This window comes from Cetorhinus maximus, unplaced genomic scaffold, assembly GCF_964194155.1.
Source record: "Cetorhinus maximus unplaced genomic scaffold, sCetMax3.hap1.1 HAP1_SCAFFOLD_138, whole genome shotgun sequence".
Taxonomy (NCBI): Eukaryota; Metazoa; Chordata; class Chondrichthyes; order Lamniformes; family Cetorhinidae; genus Cetorhinus; species Cetorhinus maximus.
In genome coordinates this window covers 272,109-293,758 of record NW_027596135.1, presented here as the reverse complement: position 1 = coordinate 293,758, position 21,650 = coordinate 272,109, and the positions used below count along the sequence as shown (strand labels likewise).

Here is a 21,650-nt window from a genome sequence, read left to right as displayed (position 1 = left end):
GTCGGCAGTATTTTGCTTTTATTAAAGAATGGTAACGATGCTCCTTTTTATTCTTTCATGGAACGTGGGCGCCGCTGGCAAGGCAGGCATTTATTGTCCATCCCTCATTGCCCCTTGAACTGAGTGTCTCGCTAAGGCCACTTCAGAGGGCGGTTAGTGGAGGCACGAGAGGGGATGCAGGGAAAGATAATTCCAGGATGAGGCTTCCGTCACAAGGTTAGATTGGCAAATCTCTTTAAAGAGAAAGCTGAGAGGAGATCGATAGAGGTGCTCAAGGTCCAGGGCAGACTAGATAGGGAGAAACTGTTTCTGTTGACGGGAGGGTGGAGAGCCAGAGGGTGCTGATTCAAGTTGACTGGCAAAGGAAGCAAGAGCAACATGAGGAAAATCCAGTGCGCAGAACATCCTTGGATAGCAGAGAACGCAGTGGCAGCAGCTTCAATTGTGACTCTCAAAAGGGAATTGGATAATTATCTGAAGAGAAAACATACTGCAGGATGACATGGAAAAAACAGGCAAGTGGGACGAACTGAGCAGTTCTTAAGAGGAGCTGACACGGACATGGAGGGCTGAATGGCCTCCATCTGTGCTCTAACTATTCTATGATTCTATTCGATGATAAGAGCGTAACCACATTGCTGTGGGTCTGGAATCACGTGTAGGCCAGACCGGGTAAGGGCGGCAGATTTCCTTCCCTAAGGGGACATTAGTGAACCAAATGGGTTCTTATAACAATCGATGATGGCTTCATGGTCACCAACACCGAGGCTACCTTTCAACCTCGCCAGCTGCCGTGGTGGGATTTGAATGTGTGTCCCTCAGAGCATTAGCCTGGACCACTCGATTACAGTCCAGTGACATTACTACTGCACCACCATATCCCATGTGAGTGCTATCTAAGTGTTACTGTTTGACACTCTGGGACAGGAACACATTTGCAGCGCTTGCAAGGGAAGATTGTTTAGGAGGTTGGGGCTGAATATTATCTCCAGTGACTGACATACACACCTCAATTTCTGGGACACTAAAACACTGTGCTGTGTTGGTGTTAACCTACCGGTCCCATTGCCACGGGGTGCAGGCAGGGCTATCCTTATACAGTTCTTTGCCACCTCGGTGAATATCTCAGGGTTCCTGCAGGCAGCCGGTCCCAGGACTCTCAGGATGTAGTTAATCTCTCTGGAGCCCAGGCTCCCGGACACCACGCCAGAGGTCGTGCTGCCTGCCCCACTGGTAGCAGCCGAACGCACCACCTGAAAAACGGAGGGAAGAGCAGTGAATGACCGTCTGATAAAAATGGCACAGCTTTTCTGCGCAAAATTAAGTGAAGCCAAGAAAAAGGGCTCTGGGGGTGACAGCATCGAGGCCAGGCAAGGCTGACACACCGAAAGAGTACCAATTGCCACACTCCAACACCTCTCCACCAAATTCTCCCTGCTGAGTAACCATCAAGCAGTAGTTGGAGCCACCCGTCATTCCTTCCCTTGCTTCCCTCAGGATCTAGCGATCCGGCACCTTCATTTGCATTCACCACGTGGTCACGGAACTGACGGCAGAGACACCTGGGGTGGGGGCGAGAGCGGCGCAAAGCGCGAGGGCGAGAGCGGCGGGGTGAGAGAGAGTGTGTGGTGGGGGTAAGAGATGGAGAGGTTTAGGGAATTTCAGAGCTTAATGCCCCAGGCAACTGCAGGCACGGCCACCAATGCTGCAGCAACGGGAAATGGACTGGCACAACAGGTGGAACTTGGAGCAGCGCGGAGAATCTCGGAAGTTTGTATGGGCTGGAGGTGGAGAGAGATTTGGGGGCGTGGGGGAAGGTCAAGCCTTGGATAGACTTGAGAACAAGGGTTTAAAACTTTTTTTTAAAGAAGTGGCATTACTAGACTGGGAGCCAATGTAGGTCAGCGAGCAGAGGGGTGATGGGTGAACGGGGACTTGGCGCGAGTCAGATATACATAGAGCGACGTTTTGTCGGTGCTCGAGGGGTGGACTATGGTGAGCTGGGCCAGGGGACGGCTGGAATAGCCTGGCGGTAACAAAGGCACGGACGTGGGTTTCAACTGAGGGATGGGCTGAAGCGGGAAAGGAGACAAGTCGAATGATGTTGTGGAGGTGGAAGTAAGAGGTCTTAGTGATGGAAAGGGCATGGGGGTGGGAAATCTGCATTGGGGGTCACCTCGCCCAGCATCTAACCCGCAAACCAAGTCGCGCTCCTTCCCATACAAGCTCCACAGGCAAGAATGGCGCAGTGTAATCCAAGGAGGGCAGGGGAGCAGGGAGGGGTGAGGGGTGGGAGTCTCCCATCAGGCGTACCTTTTCCATGGTGTGTTTGAGCGTGCAGGGATCCTCGATCACGTGCCGGAAAAGCAGCGTGACCAGCGGCGTGAAGCCGTTGAAGCCGGAGCCCTGCGTCAGGTTGAGGATCATGCGGGTGCTGCCGAGCTCCGCGAACATCAGGGCGCACTTGTGCTCGCGGGTCAGGCGCAGGCAGAGCCGCAGCGTGGCGTGCAGCGTGTCGGGGTCCACCGGCACGCTGATCATGCTGACGCACGACCGGATCAGCACCGCCATCTGCTCCTCCGACAGTCCCTGGATCACTATGTCACTCGCTTTCACTTCTTCCCTCGGTTCCTTCTCCGCCGTGGCCTCGGGAGCAGGTTCCACATCTTTAGTAATAAAAAGAAAGTATTAAAATTAATGCTACAAGTGCTAACTGGGGCGCCTGAAACCAAACATTCAGATGCCGCAAATTCTCACTTAAGAAGCTCTCTCCAAGGAGTACAATAAAGAATGGGCATTTATATAGCACCTCTCACATCCTTGGCACTTGGCAACAAATTAAGGAGTTCTGAAGTGTAGTCACTGCTATAATGTAGGAAATAGCCAATTTAGACTGTACCTGGAGCACTGTGTACAGTTTTGGTCTCCTTACTGAAGGAGGGATACACTTGCATTAGAGGCCGTTCAGAGAAGGTTCACTCGGTTGATTCCTGGAATGAAGGGGGTTTGTCTGATGAGGAAAGGTTGAGCAGCAGGTTGGGCCTCTACCCATTGGAGTTTAGAAGAATGAGAGGTGATCTTATTGAAACATGTCAGATTCTGACGGCAGCAGATGCTAAGAGAATAAGGGGCCTCCCATTGAAGACGGGGATGAGGAGGAATTTCTTCTCTCGTAGGGTGGTCAGTCTGTGGAATTCTCTCCCCCAGAGAGTAGCAGAGGCTGGCTCAATGAATATATTCAAGGCCGAGTTAGACAGGTCTTTGGTCGACAAGGAAGTCGAGGACTATGAGGGGGGGGGCATGAAAGTGGGGTTGAGGCCACAGTCAGAGCAGCCATGATCTTATTGAATGGAGGAAAGCAGGTTCAAAGGGCCTAATGGCCTACTCCTCCCATTTCTTGTGTTCGCACAAGGCCCCACAAGCAGAAATGACCAGATTTTTATTTTTGAGTGTTATAATCGAAGGATAAATAGTTGTCCTAGACAACCAGGGAGAACTCCCCGGCTCATCTATGAAATAGTGCCGTGGGATCTTGTACCTCCAGGCGGAAGGTGAGGTTTAATGGTTCATTCTGAAAGACAGTGGCTCTGATGGTGAAGCTCTCCCAGTACTGGCAATGGGTGCGTCGGCCGGGATTTTGTGGTCACGTCCCTGGGGGTGGGGGGCACCAGAAATAAGACCATGAAAACCATCAAAACCCAACTGTACTCGCGTCAAGTACCTCCCACCTCGGTCTCAAAGGCAACTCCGCAGTGAACCAACATCTTGTGAAGAGGCATCGAAAGTCACTTAGGTGCAAGATCTAGTCAATACAGAAGGCTGCTCATTTTCCAGGGACAGGCAGGCGGTGGAGGATGCTCAGAAAGGACAAGCGAACAGCTTGCAACACACACAAGCCCCCCTACTGTGGCAACAACAGGCTGCATTTATAATAGCGCCTTTAACACTGCTATCACTCCTGTGACACTTTGCTATCTAAAATTGGACACCCGAGTCACTGGGGGAGACAACAGGACAGCTTGGTCAAAGAGGTAGGTTCGGAGGAGCATCTTAAGAAGCGGGAAGGCAGAGAAGAGAGAATTCCAGAGCCAAGTGACTGAAAGCAAGGTTGCCAATGGCGGAGTGATAAAACCGGGGCTACGTCAGGCTACTTTTGAGGCTCAGAGGATGATCAATTCTGCACCTACGGACTCCAAAAATGGCCAATTACCACCCTATCAGTGCACTTTCAAATCAGCAAGTGTTAGAAGGTGTCATCAATAGAGCTGACAATCGGCAATTAGTCACCAATATCCATCTCATCGATGCGCCGTTTTGAGTTCTGCCAAGAGCATTCGACTCCAGACCTCGTTACAGCCTTGGTCTAAACACGAACAAGAGAGCCAAATTCCAGAGGTGAGGCGAGAGTGACCATCTTTGACCTCGCTGCAGCATTTGACCAAGCGGGGGGACATCGAGGACCCGTAATAAAAACCAGCAAATGGGAACCAGGGTGACAAACTCTCCGCTGTTGGAGTCATATCCAGCACAAAGGAAGATGGCGATGGTTTTGAGGCCAACCATCCCAGTCCCAGGGCATCACCTGCAGGAGTTCTTCAGGGCAGAGTTCTTGGCCTAGCCATCTTCAGCTGCTTCATCAGTGACCCTCCCAACATCATAAGGCCAGGAAGTGGGGATGGTCACGAATAACTGGGCACGTGGTGGAGGTGGTGCCTTTGGCCAAGAGCCTGCTTTCCCTGTCCGACCGAAGCATCCGTCGGATTGTAACGAGACAAGCTCACGACAAAACTGGTCCTGGCTGTCATGGCAAGCGTGATTAGCATTGTTGTGTTAACAGTCTGGAGTTATGTTGGCGACACAGCCTGGAGTCACATTGAACGCGTCTCCAATTGGCATCATCACCCTTCAAAACTGGAGGGAAGATGAGAGGCGTGGACCAAGTGTTTTGCAAGAAATTGAGGACAGATGGGCTGGATTACAAATCTGCTTCTCGGCTCATGGCTTTACTGTACTGGTAACCTCTTATATTGGGTCTCATAGGAAATCAAAACATTACAGAAACTTTTAAAAATAACTGCACAATCCTCAGCACCATTCGCGACTCCTCAGATGCCGAAGCAGTCTGCATCCAAACGCAGCAAGACCTGAACAACATTCTGGCTTAGACTTTTTTTTTCTCTCCCTTTATTCACGGGGTGTGGGCTTCGCTGGCTGGGCCCAGCATTTATTGTCCGTCCCTAATTGCCTTCGAGGAGGTGGTGGTGAGCCGCCTTCTTGAACCACTGCAGTCCGTGTGGTGCAGGTACGCCCCACAGTGCTGTTAGAGAGGGAGTTCCAGGATTTTGACCCAGCGACAGTGAAGGAACGGCCGATATTTTTCCAAGTCAGGGTGGTGAGTGACTCGGAGGTGAACGTCCAGGTGGTGGTGGTGAGTGGCAAGTTACATTTGCGTCACATAAGTGCCAGGCAATGACCATCTCCAACAAGAGAAAAATCTAACCACCTCCCATGACAGTCAACGGCATTACCACTGCCAAAACCCCCTACACCATCCTGGAAGCTATCACTGACCAGAAACTTAGAAAAGTCGAATAAATGACGTGGCGACAAGACCAGGTCAAAAGCTGGATCATCTGCAGTGACCGACTCACCTCCTGATTCCCCAACGCTTTTCCACCATCTAAGAGACACAAGTCAGGATGAGTGCAGCTTCAACTACACTCATGAACCTCGACAGTGTCGAGGACAAACCGGCCCCTTGATCAGCACACCACCAATAACCTTAAACATTCCCTCCCTCCATCACCGCGCACAATGTGTACCATCTACAATATACACTGCAGCAACTCATCAGGGCTCCTTCGACAGCGCCGCCCAAACCTGCCATCTCTACCGTCTAAAACAAGGGCTGCAGATGCATGGAAACATCACCACCTGGAAGTTCCCCTCTGAGCCACGTACCTACCTGACTTCCAAATATATCGGCCGTTCCTTCACTGTCGCTGGGTCAAAATCCTGCAACTCCCTCCCTAACAGCACTGTGGGTGTACATACACCACGCGGACTGCAGCAGCTCACCACCACCTTCTCAAAGGGCAATTAGGGATGGACAATAAATGCTGGCCTCGCCAGTGACGCCCACATCCCGTGAATGAATTTTTAAAAACCTACATGGTATCTATACTCAAAAACGACAGAGGGAAACATTCTCCAAATCATCCACAGATGCTGCCGGACCTGAGCTTTTCCAGCATTTCCTGTTTTTATTTTTATTTCTGATTTCCAGCCTCCGCAGTATTTTGCTTTTATCCAAATCGTATCACTCGTCTCAGTCAGCACATAATCCTCAGACGAAAATTAGAAAGTACTGTGCACCTTGTTCAAAACTTTGCTGAAATAAAGGTGGCGCAGTCATTTATAAACCCAGGTCAGATGATGAGAAGGGGGGTGGGGGGCCTGATGATACGAACATAAGAATTAGGAACAGGAGCCGGCCACTTGGCCCTTTGATCAGAGTTTCACTGTTGAGCAATTAGTTCCAATCCTCTTGGGAACTGGTTGCCTCAATCAAATTTAACACTAATGACTATCCCTGAAAGCTTTGAGGTTAATGAAAGCTGCCTTGGAACTGACAGTGCTCTGACGCTCGCCATTTGAAGGAAGGAAGGAGTTTTAATTCAGGTTCATACCGCTGGCTTTCTCTTCCTTGGGTTTGGCTTCTGGCTCAGGCTCAGGCTCGGGCTCCTTCCCCTCCTCCAGGGTTTTCTCCAAGTCCTGCACGAATTGGGAGCTGCTGCTTTTGCAGTTGGGTTCCTTCCGGGGCAGACGCTGTAAAGTCAACATCACCGGCCGCCGGTTTCCGGTCTCTTCATTTACCTGAAAACAGGAGAGAAAGAGGGTCGGGTTACAGCGGCGTTACAAAGGCCTGCAGCTGAAGGCACCAACACATCTCACAGTGTGCGGGTTACAGCAGCCTTAGAAAAGGCTGCCGCACGTGACGCAAAAGGACCCTGTGACAAACGGTCAGCCACCACCACCTGCAAGTGGAACGCCACCACCTGCAAGTTCCCCTCCGAGCCACTCACCATCCTGACTTGGAACTGTATCGGCCGTTCCTTCACCATCGGAGTCAAAAATCCTGGAACACTCTCCCTAACAGCACTGTGGGTGTTCCTACACCACATGGGACTGCAGTGGTTCAAGACGACAGCTCACCACCACCGTCTCAAAGGCAATGGGGAGCTGGCGGCGACGTAGTGGCAATGTCACTGGGCTAGTGTTCCAGAGGGTCAGGCTAATGGCCTGGGGGCACGGATTCAAATCCCACCACGGCAGATGGTGGAATTTAAATTCAATTGAATTGATAAACTGGAATTGAAAGATATGTGTCTTGGTCACCGCTACGGAGAGTATCAGTGATTGTCATAAAAAATCCATCGAATTCACCAACGTATGTGCTTTAGGGAAGGAAATCTTCTGCACTTACCCGGTCTGGCCTCCACGTGACTCCAGACCCACAGCAATGTGGTTGACTCTTAAGTGCCCGTTCTGAAATGGCCCTTAGCGAGCCATTCAGTTCATGGGCAATTAGGCACGGGCAACAAATGCTGGCCTCACCAATGACGCCCACAACCCATGAAAGAATGTAATAAATAAATAAGTTTAGGGAACATTAATTGGACGTGGCGTTGGCAAGCTTAAGTATGTGGAACGTGCAGCACAGAAACAGGTTATTCACCCCCAACTGGTCGAGACGGGTGTTTCTGCTCCACACGAGCCTCCTTCCATCCCCATCTCCCTGGATCCCCTTATCCTTCTATTCCTTTCTCCTTGCGTTTATCCAGCTTCCCCTTCAATAGATCTATACCATTCACCTCAACCACTCCCTATGGTAGTGGCTTCCACATTCTTGCCCCCCAAGTAGAGAAGTTTCTCCAAAATTCCCCGAGTAAGGCTATTGGCGGCTATTTTGTATTGACACCTCTGATTCAGCTACCTCCACATGTGGAAACATCTTTCCACGTCCACCTTAAAGATCTAGATTAGGCCACTTCTCAAGAGACTCCCAGGTTTGTTCACTCTTTCCTGAGGAGCTGTAACTCTCAGTTCTGTTTTAACATGCCACATTGTGACTCAAAGGCCACGAGGCAGAGAAGACAGGCAGGCTCCACTCTCGACCCCATTCCACATCTCATCATACGTCACCGCACTCCCCCACCATTCCCATGTGACTCCAGATCAACGACACCCTTGTGCAATATTCACTTTCCTCAGATCAAAAAAAGAGCAACGATTGCCAAGACTACGCGCAACACATCGCGACCGCAATGTTGCCAACTCCTTCCAAAAACCCTGCACTCACACCACTCAACCACCGATCACAGACGTCCAGGCCACTCTGCCCACCCATCCCCCATCACTTGACTATACCCACGTCGCCATCTCTCAAACGCCTGCACCACCTCACCCCTTTCAAACAGGAGGGGGCCATGCAGGCTCTAGAACCTGTCACACCATTCGATTAGATCAACTCCTTACTCAACAGAAATCTCAAGTTTTGCAATTTCCAATTGACTTCTAACCTCAACAGCTTTTTGCGGTGGTTGGGTGGGGGGGGGGGGGTGTGGTGTGGTGTGGAGAAAGAGTTCCCGATTTCCACTCCCCTTTGTGGGGAAACCTGAACAGCCTGGCCTCAATTTGAAGGTTACACCCCCTTGTTCGGGACACCCCACCAGAGGAAAGAGCCTCCTCTGCCCAGTAGCCACTCCGCATCTTGATCGCTCTCCACTGCCACTCGCCCTAATCCTGCCACTTCACCAGTTTGAGTGGACGGGCAGTGCCGCAGATTCACCCTTTCTTTACGGGCAACAGCCGAGTTACAACGGCAGCCGGCGACAGACAGTGCATCTCGTTACCTGCACCATGGTGTTGAACTGCACGGTGTATCTCCTCCTGCCAGCCGTAAACCGCACACTGGTCTCTCCCGCCCTCCAGGCCGCGTCAATGGTGCTGTTGTTGCTCGCGCTGTAACTGCACCAACGCCCTGATCGATCGTCAAACCACCTCCAGTTATTCCCAGTTGGCTGCAGATACTGCAGGAGAAATGCGACAGGTTATAAGCTTAGACTACAGCTATTATTAAATCATACTTTCGTCTGAAGGTGCACCATCATAAATAGTTGTTTGGTAGCACAGAACTTGAGTACTGTTGGGGAAAAATACACATTGTCGAAGCTTTTCGTCTTGCACTTATCAGGACAATTCGCAAGAATACCAAATGCAAAGGCAACAACAAATTATACTTCATGAGAAGAGAGTGCTGATTGCTTGGCATGTGGACTCTGATTGGTAGACACGTTGCCATTACATGAGCTCCAGACAGTTTAAAGGCCTTTCCCTAACACAGATGCAGGCTCACAAACGGAGCCAAGCACAGCTAACTGGTGATGAGTTGTGACTTCACTGGACTAGTAGTCCAGAGGCCCAGGCTAATGCTCTTGGGGACAAGTTCAAACCCCACCATGGCAGCTGGTGAAATTTAAATTCAATTAATAAAATCTGGGATTGGCAACCATAAAACTATCATCGATTGTCGTAAAAACCCATCTGATTCACTGACGTCCTTTAGGGAAGGAAATCTGCCGCCCTTACCCGGTCTGTCCTATATGTGGCTCCTGACCCACAGCAATGTGTTTGACTCTGAACTGCCCTCTGAAATGGCCCTAGCAAGTCACTCAGTTCAAGGAAAATTAGGAATGGCAACAAACGCCAGTGACACCCACATCCCGAGAAAGAATAAAGAAAATTATCCTGGTAACTTATTTTCAACCTGGATAACAATGTTTAAACTTCGGCCAGTTAACCAAAGTCCAGCAGTGTCGCTTGCGTTCGAAAAATTCAGTAGTCACCTTGTTCATCTGTGCTCTCCTCTTGGAGGACACGGACATCTTTTCGTAGAAATCAATCAGCAGCAGGACAGGAGTAATCCACCTGAACAGGGGTAGAAATATAAAACAAGTTTCCACATTAGTGCTTTGATCTCAAAACAAAAGCCAGGCATGGGTCAAAAATCAGAAAACCCAAACATCCAAACACTTTTGGGGAAGACATGTGATCATCAGATTACGGCAGGCAGTCTGAGCCGAGGAAATTGACCAGAGTGCAGCAAAGAACAGATTACACTGCACCTTTTACACCCCCACCCCAAGGCCACCCCACCTCCCTGACCGGCTGAGCTACTTACTTGGGTGTGTGCACGTCCTTCTGTTCCTTGGCAGCCTGGAGACAAGGCTGCGCCACTTCCAGCAACTTGATCAAAACACCCAGTATACCACTCGTCTCCACAATCCTGGCGCAAGTCAGCTTGAGTTCCTGTGGGGGGTGGCAGAAATAAAGACACGCACAAGGTCAGCAACGGGGTTGGAGACGGATTGACAAACCATATGCAGGAGGAGCACCAGCTTTCAAGGCGGCCAGGTCTCGACATTTAACGGTCTCTGGCAGATTTCACACCATTTGGATGCACCCCCACTGCCCCGCCACCACTTTCACGAGACAATTACGACTCGAAGTCCATTTGGCCCATCTTAAGGCGTTCGCAAAGACCTTACAAATTCCTCCTAACCTACCATCACAGAATCAAACTGTGTTCAATGATCACAGTGGCTCCTCCTCCCCTATTGCTCACTGTTTGAACATCTTCCTATCATCAGTCCTTCATTCACTCTTACACAACACCTATGAGTTCACTCAGCTGATGAAGGGGTTCTGTCTTGTGAGGAAAGGTTGAGCAGGATGGACCTGTACCCATTGGAGTTTAGAAGAATGAGGGGTGATCTTATTGAAACATTAAAAGATTCTGTGGTGGTGGGGGGGTAGGGGGGAGAGGCTTGACAGGGTGATGTCAAAATCCTGGGACCCCCTCCCTAACAGCACTGTGGGTGTACTTACACCACACGGACTGCAGCGGATCCAGAAGGCAGCTCACCATCAACTTCTCAAGGGCAATTAGGGATGGGCAATAAATGCTGACCCAGCCAGTGACGCCAAAAAAAGCATCCTGTAATTCTCAGCACTGATACTAGACATCAATCGCGTGGCTCTTCCTGTGCATTATAATGCTCAAATATCCCCCTCCCCTTTCCACCCCCATTTCTTGGGCACAGCAGAGCACTGGTCACAACTTCCTCCAATTCTTTCAGACATGGCAGTACAGAGGAGTTTCCACAGAGAACACCGTCTTTTCTAACACTGATAGGATGGTTTGCCCCATGGACAAAGAGTCTGAACAAGGGGGCAACAGTCTCAGGATATGGGGTCAGCCATTAAAGACCGAGGTGAAGATTTCTTCACTCGGGAGGCCTGAGAATCCATGGAATTCTGTGCCCCCAAATGGTTTATCCTCAGCCACTGAGTATAATCACGACCGATATCTAGGGATTCTTCAGACACAAAGGAAAATCGAGGAATTAGGGTAAGGAAAATGGGAGTTGAGGCAGAAGGTCAGCCGTGACCTTACTGAATGGTGGAGCAGACGAGTGGCCGAATGGCCTCCTCCTGCTTCCGTTTATGTTCTAACGCTGGTTTAGTCACTCCTTAAAAAAAACAATGCTTAAAATTGCTGGAAACCCACCCAGCTGGAGGTGATATTTCCCTGCAACTCGCTCCAAGCAAGCCATGACCCCCAACCATCCCCATCAAGTTACTCAGGTGTAATCTGCCCACCCGACCCTCAAAACTGGGGCACCGACGCTCAGTCGTTTCAGATTTGAGTTGCTGCAGTTGTATAGAGCCTTGGTGAGGCCGCACCTGGAGTACTGTGTAAAGTTTTGGTCTCATCTTAAGGAAGGATGTACTTGTCATGGAGGGGGTGCAACAAAGATTCACCAGACTGATCCCTGGGTTGGCAGAACTGTCCTATGAGAGACATTTTCTTCATTCAGGGGGTGGTGAATCTTTGGAATTCTGCACTCCAGAGGGTTGTGGAAGCTCAATCATCGAGCATGTTTAAGACAGAAACCGAGATTTCTGGATACTAATGACATCAAGGGATATGGCGATAGTGGGGTAAAATGGCGTGGAGGTAGATGATCAGCCATGATCTGTTTGAATGGTGGAACAGGTTCAACGGGCCAAATGGCCTACTCCTGCTCCTATGTCCCCACCCCAGAGGGCTGTGGAGGCTCAGTTATTGAGCATATTCAGGACAGATGGATAGGTTTCTAGATATTAAAGGTATCAAGGGAATATGGGGATTGTATGGGGAAAATGGCATTGAGGTAGGAGATCAGCCACGATCTAGTTGAATGGCGGAGCAGGCTCGAGGGGCTGAGTTGCCTACTCATGCTCCTGTTCCTATTTCCAATGTCCACCCACTTCCCCACAGTGAACACACGAACATATGAATTACGAGAAGTAGGCCCCTTGAGCCTGCTCCGCCATTCAGTAAGATCACGGCCGATCTGATTGTAACCTCAACCCCACATTCCCGCCTCCTCCCGATAATCTTTCACCCCCTTGCTTATCAAGGATCTATCTAGCTCTGCCTTAAAAATATTCAAAGACTCTGCTTCCACCGCCTTTTGAGGAAGTGAGTTCCAAAGACTCATGACCCTCAGAGAAAAGATTTTCATCTGTCTTAAATGGGCGACCCCTTATTTTTAAACAGTGACCCCCGAGCTCTAGCAACACCGGCACCAAAAAGGCATCGTGGCAACCCTATTGCCCTTCCTTCCCCCGCCACCCATGTGCCTTCCATTAACCCCTACATCTCGCTTCATTCCCATTCAAACCCCCTCAGAAAAAAAAAGGCACAACCACCCGTCCGTCCACTCACCCCCGTGAACTCATTCCCACACCCCCCCACCCCTCTCAAAGAGCTGCACAAGGCACGAGGACCGCATACCTCAAACAGGAGTGTGACGAGGAGGATTCTGGTCGCCAGGTTGGAGGCCTGCGGCAGTGTGGCCATCTGGCTTGTCCACTCCGCCACTGTCTTGGTGTCGCTCGTAGTCAAGGGGAGCGCCGCTGTTATCAGGACGTTAGCAGCTTCCCATACCTGTTGGGAGACAAAACACTGATCTACACTGCGAACATAAAACACACAAATGATGCGCGTGCGCGGAAGTGGGGAAGGCACGAAAGAATCTGAAGAGGAAAAACACAAGCTAAGAGTAAGTCACAAGCGGACCGGCGGTGAGGCATGGAGGATACTTTAGAACCTCAAAGATATAATGATCTGGAAGGCGCTGCCTCAACCAGCAATGGAACCAGATTCAATTATAGCTTTTAAAAGGGAATTGGGTAAGTAATTGAAAGGGAAAGCGTAAGTGAGTGGGGCTAATTGGATAGTTCTTTCAAAGAGCTGCCACAGGCGCTGGGGGGCAAATGGTCTCTATGCCGTATCATACTCTTCTCCAATACAGCCACAAAATGGAGTTCCAGGTTTTAGTGCATCTGGTTATATCCACCTCGCAAAAACATGCGCAGTGCTCTCAACTTCAGATCAACCTTTAACAATGAAACTACCTCTAAACGCTTGGAATGGGAATCCTATGTAAACAGACTTCTGTCACGGCAGTTGCAGGCTGTGACCAGCAGACGGCAGCATGGAGCTGAAGGGTCATACGGACTTGAAACGTTAACTCCGTTTCTTTCTCCACAGATGCTGCTGGACCTGCTGAGGATTTCCAGCATTTTGTTTTTGTTCCAATTTGGTCACCTGTCCCTGATGTTTCCTTAAGAGGCTCAAGAGTCAAATTACGCTATATAAATGCAAGTGTCGCCCTGCGTGACTCGCTCACCTATATGTTTAAAAAGAAAACTCTACATTCCTCTGGTCAGTGAGGGTTTAAATAAACTACAAAACGAACTGACGCTTATCGAATGTTAGGCCAACATTACCCGTCCCCCTGCGCCAACAGGATCAGCAAATTCTCACCTGCTCCACGACCCGGGTCAGTATCAGGTCTCTGTAGTCAGCCCCGTTGCGCTTGACGGCGGTCATGATCAAGTCGCAAACCCGGTACACCGTGTCCGGCAACTCGTCCAGCAGGTGGAAGCAGCCGGGCAGCATCTTCTCCGTGAAGGTGTTCAGTTCGTCGGGCTCCAGGGGGGCCACGTCCTGATACCTCTCCAGGCTCTTCACCTCCTCCTCTTCCTGCTTCTCGCGCGCCTTGCGCTCTTCCTCCTCCTTGCGGCGTGCTGCTTCCTGGCAAACGCACAGCAGCGCAATCAGAACCGGGCGGCATCCACACACAGGGAAAACGCAAGGTCAACGCAAGACACACGTGCAGTTAAATCCACATCACGTTAACAACAGGGCACGCGGGTTAATTTTACACGCGATCTGGGAGGTGCTGTCCGAAAAGGGCAGTGGATGTAGATTCAAGAGAACCTTTTAAGAAGGGAAATGGGATAAATGTCTGAAAAGGAGAAATTTTCAGTGGTATGTAGAAAGGTTGGGATTAATTGGACAGCTCTTTCAAAGAGCCAGCATAGGGGATGATGGGCTGAATGGCCCTAATCCAGAGGCCCAGGCTAATGCACTGGGGGGCAATGGCTCAAACCCCATCATGGCATCTGAATTTAATTAATTAAAAAATTAATAATTCTAGGATTGAAAAATAATCTCGGTAATGGGTGGCCACGCAACTACCATTGATTGTCGTAATACTCCATCTGGTTCAGTGTGTCCTTTAGGGGAGGAAATCTGCTACATGTCTGCTACGGTCTGGCCTACATGTCCCTCCAGATTCACAGCAATGCGGTTGACTCTTTAAGTGCGCTCCGAAGCGGCTGAGCGAGCCATTCGGGGGTAGGCCATTTAGGATTGAGATGAGGAGAAACCTCTTCACTCAAGAGGGTAGTGAGCCTGTGGAATTCTCTACCACAGAAGGCTGTGGAGGCCAAGCCGCCGAATATACTTATGGAGGAAATAGATAGGTTTCTGGACTCGAAAGGCGTCAAGGGGTACAGGGAGAGAGTGGGAGGATGGCGTTGAAACAGAGGATCGGCCGTGGTCATATTGAGTGGCAGGGCAGGCTCAAAGGGCTGAACGACCTACTTCTGCTCCTATTTTCTATGCTCCTATGTTTCATTCGTCGCAATTAGGGATGGGCAACAAACACCAGCCTTGCCAGCGATGCACACATCGTATGAAAAAAAAAAAAAATGGATTGCCAAATCCTGCCTTTTAAATCCTTTACCTCTGGTGACTCTGTACTCTGGTCCATTGGAATATCCTGCCCTAGTGACATGGCTATCGCCCTCATCATCTGATCTTCCTCAGACATGCTGAGCTCCTGCAAAGATTTAATAATACTCTCTTAGGCAGGAAGAAACACCAGCGCTTTCGAAATCACAGCAGGCGGACTACTCCTTTAAGCTAGAAACCGGCAGTAACGTGCGAGAGATACTGGGCATGGGGTCAGCAGCAGAAAATAGTCTGAAATCCTGGCAGCTTTAAAAAGAAAAAAAAAAATAGCAGCAGTGAATTGGTAGTTTTTGAATGTGTGCACTGGTGATATTGTAAGGGAAAATGTTCAAGATCAACAGCCTAGCCTCTGGGTTCAGACAAACAATTTTCATGCCAGTTAGCAGCCCAATACCAGATTTTCTATATATAAACCTGCCCCAACCACACACCCATCCCTCAATTAGATTCCAGTCAGTAACTCACTCCCAGGTATCTGTTATTCTATATATAAACCACCCCGAACCCCTCGATTAGATTCCAGTCTGTAACTCACTCCCGGGTATCTGTTATTCTATATATAAACCACCCCGAACCCCTCGATTAGATTCCAGTCTGTAACTCACTCCCGGGTATCTGTTATTCTATATATAAACCACCCTGAACCCCTCGATTAGATTCCAGTCTGTAACTCACTCCCGGGTATCTGTTATTCTATATATAAACCCCCCCGAACCCCTCGATTAGATTCCAGTCTGTAACTCACTCCCGGGTATCTGTTATTCTATATATAAACCCCCCCGAACCCCTCGATTAGATTCCAGTCTGTAACTCACTCCCGGGTATCTGTTATTCTATATATAAACCACCCTGAACCCCTCGATTAGATTCCAGTCTGTAACTCACTCCCAGGTATCTGTTATTCTATATATAAACCCCCCCCCGAACCCCTCGATTAGATTCCAGTCTGTAACTCACTCCCGGGTATCTGTTATTCTATATATAAACCACCCTGAACCCCTCGATTAGATTCCAGTCTGTAACTCACTCCCAGGTATCTGTTATTCTATATATAAACCCCCCCGAACCACTCAAGTAGATTCCAGTCTGTAACTCACTACCCGGGTACCTGTTATTCTATAAACCACCCCGAACCCCTCGATTAGATTCCAGCCTTTAATCACTCCCTGGTATATCTCACTCTCTGTACAAACCACCCCAAACCCATCGACCCGATCCCAGCCATCCACCTCTTGAAACAGTACTTGTGAAAAATCTTTCCTTCATTGCTAACCTGCATCCAAGAATACATGGGGAGCAGCCGTGGAATATTAAGGCACCAGAGGCATGGTGACCCAAGCCAACCATGGCTGAAGTGTGGTCTGCACTTTTCAGTGGGTTATAAACTGCATCACAAGGGTCTTGTTGTGCAATCTATCCCGAATCACATTTGAGAGCAAACAACTTAAACGTAGAGGAACAATGTCACTCATGCTGCTTGCATTTGGGAATTTGCGAGGCACCGTCCGAAGATTTTGAAATACTTGTGTTTCCCTCTGTCCCTGCCAACTCTCTCAGCCTCTCGAGACTCTCAAATCCAGCTTCCCCACAATATCCTGTAGAGTTTGCAATGAAGATTCAAGAATACAGTGCAAAGCAAATCCAGGTATTTTTAAACCCAAAGTACGCAGAAGACTGAATACTACGGGGCTACAGGCCAAGTGCTGGAAAACAGGATTAGAAATAAATAGGTGCTTGATGGCCGGCACGGACATGATGGGCCGAAGAGCCTGGTTCTGTGCTGTATAATTCTATGAGATTCAGTCCTGATCCTTCGATCTGTTTCGGGGACAGGATGGGAAAATTCCACAGGCGTCTACCCAAGCAAGGAGGGTATGCCTTCCTCGCAAATTCGAGCATCAAACAGAGACAGCAAATAACGAGCAACAGAGCAGGGCTAGCCCTCTTCTTCTCAAACCAATTCTACCGATTCAAGCACTGGTGATACAGCACCCCCCACCCCGAGTATGGATTACCAATGCCAAGCTTGCTGGGAGTGCAGCAACTTGCTACAACTGTGACGGGGCAGCCTAAAAGGCGAGGCAATGCATTTTCTTTTTTCCTCCACTGTTTTAATTTTCACCTTCCCAGGTCCTCCGCCATTCCCAGACAAGAGAGCCGCCTGCAGGCAGGCACCCCTGACTGCCAACCTGGCACGCAGCTGTGAGAAATGGTCTGTCCCAACTCAGTGTAGCCTCCCACCACTACCCACTCTGCCGCTAAGAAACATCCCACTTCTGGGAATTGGCAGACGAGAAAAAGGCCAACGGCCATCTAGCTTTGCTTTCTACCATCTTGGTGGTCACTGAATGCAGTAATAGAGCTGCGCACTAATGGCGGCAATCAATTTTCGCTCACTCTCGGGCAAACCCAGATATATGAGGCAAGAACCACCCCAATATCAGCGTGGGGAGTGGGGAGTGGGCGGGCGGGGGATTGCTGGAGAACGAGTATAGATTCAGAATGGAGCATCCTACTCTTACCAGGTTTCATCTAGTCATTACTGCCCTCAAGACATCTTCGCAAAACAGATTGCGACATCTCCTGAAATGAACCATGTGACCGTTTAACTTCACAACAAGGGACCAAAGCCTCCCCTCCATTCTCTGCCTTTTTCTTTCCCTCGAATTGTATATGTTATTATATAATATATAACATTATATAATAATTATATAATTCAATGTCAAAATGAAAAAAAAAGTCAACATTTAAAACTAACTGGCAAAAGAAGCAAAAGCGATCGGAGAGAAACCCATTTTCGCGCAGCGAGTGTTTGGGGTCTGGAACGGGCTGCCTGAGTGCGTGGCGGAGGCAGGTTCAATCGAGGCTTTCAAGAGGGAATCGGACTGTTAGCTGGAAAGGGAGAATGTGCAGGGTTACGGGGAGAAGGCGAGGGAGTGGCACTAAGTGAATTGCTCAAAGAGGGCCGGCGCGGACATGATGGGCCGAATTACTGCTCAGTAATGATTATGATTCGCTGATGAAGCTCGAGTTAAGGGGGTAGGAAGTTTGCGAGGTGACTGAAGAGGAGCAGTCCAAAGGGTCGCTTCTGACTGGGGGTGCCCTGGGAAGGGAAACCCAGAATGCGGGGGGTGCACCTGGTGGATGATGGCTGCACAGGTTATGGTGTAACGACGCTGCCTCGTCCTTTCTCCCTCGGCGCAGGGGGAAGAGCAGAGGAAGCACATTGTGACGAAGGAATGGGGAGAGGCTGCAGGTAACTGTGGAATAAGGCCGTGGCAGGAACCGTCAATGAAGGGTCCAGGCACCGACAGGCTGGAAGGTGGGGAAGAACCAGCACACGTCAAAAGCAATTCCAACGCGGGCAATGGGAAAAGAGCAAAGAGCTGAAACGCAAATCAGTATACTGACCAGAGCCTGTACTCTTAGGGTTTTACGAAGGTACAACGTGTGACATGACCATAAAGGATCAGACTGAGACATCCCTGGCCTTTCACAGCCACCCCACCCTCCCACCAACCCACCTCCGTGTACGTGTATATAAAAAAAATGTTACGTGCCCTCACGCGTACAGCTCCTCCCAAGAGAGGAGGGGGGTGCGTTAGCAGATACTCCGTCGCCTGCTCCATGCTGCTTGTGTTCAGCAAGGCCTCCATGGCGTGCTCCCTCGTGAAACCCATGTCCATCAACTGCAAAACAAAGACAATCCATACAGGAATGTGCCACGTCGTGCCCGGCAATCAATAAGTAACTACGGCTGGATGCAGCGGGGCACGCCCGCCACGGTTGTGCCTTTGGTGGCGCAACTCTTCAACGTGGCGCATCTTTCCCTTCGCCCGCCGCCCTCAATACTGCAACTGCTCACGCGCTTTAAGCCGTGGCCTCTCTCAGGAGGTAGGTAGGAGGCTAGTCGAACTACAGAGCTGGAGGGGTCTACTGGTGGGAGCCGAAAATGGGGTGGTCGTGTGGCGAGAGGAGCAGTGGGGTGCAGTCCTGCCAATCTGTGTGCCCATCAGAGTGGACCATCCACCAATGTGCATTTACATGGTGCCTTCAACGTGGTAACAAGGCAGTAAAGGATGCTTAAGAAACGCCATACTTGACAAGCAGCACCTCAGGCTGAGCAGCCAAGTAGACACCAAGTGCTCCACCCACAGGGCAAAAGCAGAAAGGCAGGAAGGCAAGGGGAAGGATGGGGGCCAAATGCAGGCGGCTGAGATCCAAGTTCAGAAAAAGCCTTTTTTTATTTATTCGTTCACGGGATGTGGGCGCCACTGGTTAGGCCAGCATTTTTATTGCTCATCCCTAATTGCCCCCTTGAAAAGGTGGTGGAGAGTCGCCTTCTTGAACCGCTGCAGTCCCGTGTGGTGTGGGTACACCCACCGCGCTGTTAGGGAGGGAGTTCCAGGATTTTGACCCAGCGACAGCGAAGGAACGGCCGATATATTTCCAAGATGGTGAGTGGCTCGGTTGGGCCGGGGGGAGGCACACGAACTTGTGGCTGGTGGTTGTTCCCATACGAACATACCAATTAGGATCAGGGGTGGGCCAGTCGGCCCTTTGAGCCTGCTCTGCCTTTCAATAAGATCTGAACATAACCTTTCAACCCCTTGCTTATCAAGAATCTAACCCGCTCCGCCTGAAAAGTATTCAAAGGCTCTGCTTCCACCACCTTTTGAGGAAGAGAGTTCCAAAGGCTCATGACCCTCAGAAAAAACATTCTCATCTGTCTTAAATAGGTGACCCCTTATTTATTTTTTTTAAAAACTGTGGCCCCTAGTCCTACATTCTTCCACAAAAGAAAACATCCTCTCCACATCTGCTGCCCTTGAACTTCTCGGCGGCAGAGGTCAAAAGGTTTGGGCGGCACTGTCGACGGAGCCTTGGCGAGTTGCTGCAGTGCATCTTGGAGATGGTACACACACTGCTGCCCCTGGTGGTGGAGGGGGTGAATGCTGAAGGCGGTAGATGGGGGTGCCAATCAAATAGGGCTGCTTTGTCCTGGGTGGCATTGGAGCTGCACCCCCCACCCCAGACAAGCTGCACGTTTCCTGCATCCCTTTCTAGGCTCGAGAGCTAGAAATCAGCCCCCACCACGCGCCTCAAAAGGAACTCACTGCAGCAGCCACATCAAGCTGCGCCAGTCCCCCACCCATAGAACCATAGAACACTACAGCACAGAAAACAGGCCATTCGGCCCTTCTAGTCTGTGCCGAAATATTATTCCCCTAGTCCCATTGACCTGCACCTAGTCCATAACCCTCCAGACCTCTCCCATTCATGTATCTATCTAATTTATTCTTAAAACTTAAGAGCACTTACGACGTCAGATGGTAGCTCGTTCCACACTCCCACCACTCTCTGAGTGAAGAAGTTCCCCCTAATGTGCCCCCTAAACCTTTCTCCTTTCACCCTAAAGTCATGTCCTCTTGTGTTTATTTCTCCTAATCCAAGTGGAAAGAGTCTACTCGCATTTACTCTGTCTATACCCCTCAAGGGATTTGTATAGTCAAAGCTGACAGGTACCAGAGGGGGTCGCATGTTGTCCTGGCCGCAGGACGATGCCAAACGGCAAACATGCGGACTGGAGGCAGCGCAATAAAGAAGCCCGACACGGCGTCAAAAATAATAAAAATCGGGATTGCAGTAAAATTCGGGAAGCAAACGACTTTGTAGGGAATCACTTTCGATTACCTGATTTTTTTTTTTTAAGTAGGGACATGTTTATAAATTTGCTGCACAGTTTGGAAATCACTCAGGCCTATTTCTGAGCTCAGAGCATTTCCTCTACTCCACTTTCTAGCCATTGAGGAGACTGCGCCTGTCATCGCTCTCGAATTTCGAAGAATGACGGGTGATCGCTTCGAAGGGCACAAAATCCTTACAGGGCTCCACAGGGTAGATGCAGGAAGGATGTTTTCCCTGGGTGGGGGAGTCCAGAGCCAGGGGACACAGTCTCAGGGCAAGGGGTAGGACATTTAGGACCGAGATGAGGAGGAATTTCTTCACTCAGAGGAATTCTCTACCACAGAGGGCTCTGGGGAACCAGTCATTGAGTGTGCTCAAGACTGCGATCGATAGATTTCCAGACACCAACGACATCGAGGGGCGCGGGGATAACGCGGGGAGATGGCCTTGAGGTAGGAGATTAGCCGTGATCTAGATAAATGGTTGAGCAGGTTCGAGGGGCCGAGTGGCTTACACCAGAAAGGAGCAAGAGGTGATCGTACAGCCTGTCAAGTCATTTCAATCACTTGGTTAGATCATGGCTGATCTTTACCTTAAGTCCATCCGCCCACCTTGGTCCGGCAACCCTGAATACACTTAACCCAATAAAACAAAGTCAAATCGATCAACTTTGAACTGACCTCCAGCATCAACAACATTTTGGGGGATAAAGTTTCAGATTTCCATTACCCCTTTTGTGAAGACGTAC

At 49.9% G+C, this 21,650-nt stretch overlaps 1 protein-coding gene across 1 annotated transcript in view; it reads right to left on the bottom strand.

The window, feature by feature from the left end:
- huwe1 (HECT, UBA and WWE domain containing E3 ubiquitin protein ligase 1) overlaps positions 1 to 21,650 on the bottom strand; it is a 231,924-nt gene that overhangs the window by 82,662 nt on the left and 127,612 nt on the right. Inside the window, 10 exon segments of the mRNA XM_078534896.1 lie at positions 1,058 to 1,253; positions 2,314 to 2,666; positions 6,690 to 6,876; positions 8,916 to 9,092; positions 9,909 to 9,990; positions 10,244 to 10,371; positions 12,905 to 13,057; positions 13,940 to 14,209; positions 15,207 to 15,302; positions 18,775 to 18,903. Coding sequence (XP_078391022.1) covers positions 1,058 to 1,253; positions 2,314 to 2,666; positions 6,690 to 6,876; positions 8,916 to 9,092; positions 9,909 to 9,990; positions 10,244 to 10,371; positions 12,905 to 13,057; positions 13,940 to 14,209; positions 15,207 to 15,302; positions 18,775 to 18,903 — 1,771 coding nt within the window.